Genomic DNA, 2822 nt, shown 5'->3' with positions numbered 1-2822 from the left:
CATCAAGAGATAACTAATTGAAGAAATATATTTTTAAAATTTTGACCAGCATCAAATAGTATCTCTAAATTGTGAAAAAAAAACGAAAGAAAGGGGAGTAATCGGAAGAAGGGATAAATAAACAGATATATAAATGAACACGTAACAGATCAAGACCGCATTTAACATCTACGGGACAGAATGGGCCAGTGTGTGTGTGGGGGGAGGGGGGAAGGGGGAAATCAAAACAAGGCTCAAAAACAAGCTGAAGTCAGTTAAGTAGGAGGCGCAGCGTGAGGGACACCGGGGTGACCAACACCGCTGCATAAAACTGATGGACGCGACTGGAGGTGTCCCAACGCCACCTGGAGCTCCTTGAGAACGCCCGCAGGTTCCCTCTTCCGGTTTCGAAAGTCCAAGGTTCTCCTTCGTCCATTTAAAGTCTATTTAAAAGGGAGGGAGAGTCCTTCGTTAAACTTCGAAAGAGGGAAAGCACGAAACACACGTCCTCAAGGAACGCCATTGCAGCGCGCAGGTCAAACCCTTCAGTGGAGAACTTAATTAATCAATGCTTACATCATCAACAGTCAATTTCTTCAACGGAGGGAGTCATAGAGTACAAGAAAAAACGCAATCATCAATAATATAAAAATAAACATGGTGCCTGTATAAGTAAGGAAAAAAGTAAGACAGCCTCTCCCGAGGGAGGACCGCGAGAAGGGTGTATATGTGTCCTACGAGATGAGGATCTGAGTCTACTGTGTCCTTCCCGAGTCAAGGCGAGACACCACTTCTGAAGGGGGAGGCAGTCTGAAGCACTACGTCAAGACAGCAACACATTCAGGCACGGCTACACTACTGCTGCGTTAGGTAGGTGCTGTGGCCACAACGTCAACACGATGATGGTTTATACAGATAAACAAGTCTCGGTAAACAAAAGCGCCTGCTTTCAAAAATTGCTTTTCTTGAACAAAAAATAATGAGAACGAAGAAAAAATACATATTCTCTGGGCAGGTAGTACATCTACTTAAACTACCGCTTGCAGACGATAATATATAAAGAAAAAGTGAATAGAAGAACGACACAAATAACACAGCCACTTCACCCAGCCGTTGCAAAAGTGAAAGGGGCGTCCGAGGTGCCGCTTCAGTGCCTCACTGAACACAAAATAACGTTTACTGAATTCCATGCCTTGGTTTCCTGATTGGCACTAGAGGTCACCTTTCTCGCAACGGCTGGGTCAAAGGTCACACTACAACGAGGAGGGAGTATCAAGCAGGGTCACACATACGGGCACATGCCCCGACTTGCCTCACTCAGCACACGTTCCAACTTCCTTTTAAGTCTCTATTTTTTCGACTTTTCAGAGTCCTCTGAATTCTTAACCGTTTATCAAGATTCCCAATCTGTCTAAGGAATTTTACCCTGCATGACTGGGCCCGAATGAACTACTAGCACAAATAATATTACAGAGTATTATGCCTTTCACGACCAGGAAGTGTTCAATCCTATCTTAATGAAAGAAATACAATGAGATGCATAACAAAATCTTATTCATAATTTCCCTCCGTAGGTTTAGCGATGAAATAACACCCAGGATACCTATACATCTTCCCCAACACACACTAGAAATACCTTTAATCTCTGATTTGTCTTAGTCGCCAAAGTCCCCCGTTCCCAGTCATTCAGTCAACTTCTCGCTCTTCTTCTAAAATTACTAGAATCACGTAACACCTGCCTGACCTCCCATCCAAAAAGGCCTCTTTCCAAGTATTAAAAAAAGTTACATTTACGTGTCTACTTCACGCACTACAACTCCATGATCTACTTTGTGAGATATGGCCTATAAGTGTAAGTAGTCCTACATGTCTGTCCTACTTCCGAGCTGTCAGTATGTTAAGTGCTGTTATGGGTTAGTCCCGTTTGCCCTGAGAGTCACTTACATTATTCACATAATTATTTTACCTATTAAACAAACGTGTCTATTCTAACTCATGATCACTCGTTTTAAGTCAAATGTTTTATATGATTAGAGTCTGGATACGTGGTTTCTCTTCTTTTTAAAAATCATAATACACTTCCATTTATTTATCATATGTCTATTTCAGTGCATTTAGTCTATCATAATGTGCAGGGGTCTACGATAGTGCCGCGTCAGAGTCAGTGCCACCGCGGGACCTCGCCTCGACACCTTCTCCTGCCAACAGGTGGCACAGCAGCAGAAGCAAGCGCAGCTGTACAAGGTAGCCGCGGTTCACTCTGTCTCTGGGACAGGCACATTCCAGGCTCTACTGCTAGTGTGTGTGGTATATAAGTATCACTAAGGTCGGTACTGAAGCTAAATAGAAAACCACAAGGTTCCGGTCGGAGACTTGGGTGGTGCGCGAGGCAGGCCGTCCCAGTAATGTCAGTACTTACAACGCCCGCATTCTCCTGAAAAATAACAAAATTTCCAAGTGAGAGTTTGCTTGGCAGGCCGGCCAGGCATACGACCCGGCAGCTGCACTTATCTATGTACCGCTGTCTCTGCTACGAGGCCGCCCCGCTTACTCTAGAAACTACATACACACTGTTGCTACTGCAGCGCCTCCTCGTGCAAATTTAAGCTTAAGGCGCAGAGAAGCAAGTAAGAAAAAGAGGCTGTCAGATCAAAGAGTTATGAAGCTGAATCTGAAGTCTCCGGCTCAGCTGGACAGGGCGGGCGACCTCCTGAGGAGAGCTTTTTTCGCTCCCTGCCACGCTTGGCCGCCGCCCGACAGGGGGCCTCTGGCGGCATCCGTGCAGGCAATACCCTATCGGCTGGGCTATGCGTGTGTGCGGTTGGAAGGGAACGCTCTATGCC

The 2822-nt window shown here is 45.5% G+C and overlaps 1 protein-coding gene across 1 annotated transcript in view; it reads right to left on the bottom strand.

The window, feature by feature from the left end:
* Positions 1–2822, bottom strand: part of LOC119591819 (ryanodine receptor-like) — a 115587-nt gene that overhangs the window by 24357 nt on the left and 88408 nt on the right. The window contains exon 4 of the mRNA XM_037940564.1: positions 2399–2413. Within this exon, the coding sequence (XP_037796492.1) occupies positions 2399–2413 (15 nt within the window). The remainder of the gene's footprint in view (positions 1–2398; positions 2414–2822) is intronic.

This window comes from Penaeus monodon, chromosome 29, assembly GCF_015228065.2.
Source record: "Penaeus monodon isolate SGIC_2016 chromosome 29, NSTDA_Pmon_1, whole genome shotgun sequence".
NCBI classification, from domain to species: domain Eukaryota; kingdom Metazoa; phylum Arthropoda; class Malacostraca; order Decapoda; family Penaeidae; genus Penaeus; species Penaeus monodon.
Note: the sequence above shows the minus strand (reverse complement) of the source record. Positions and strands in the feature narration are given on the sequence as shown.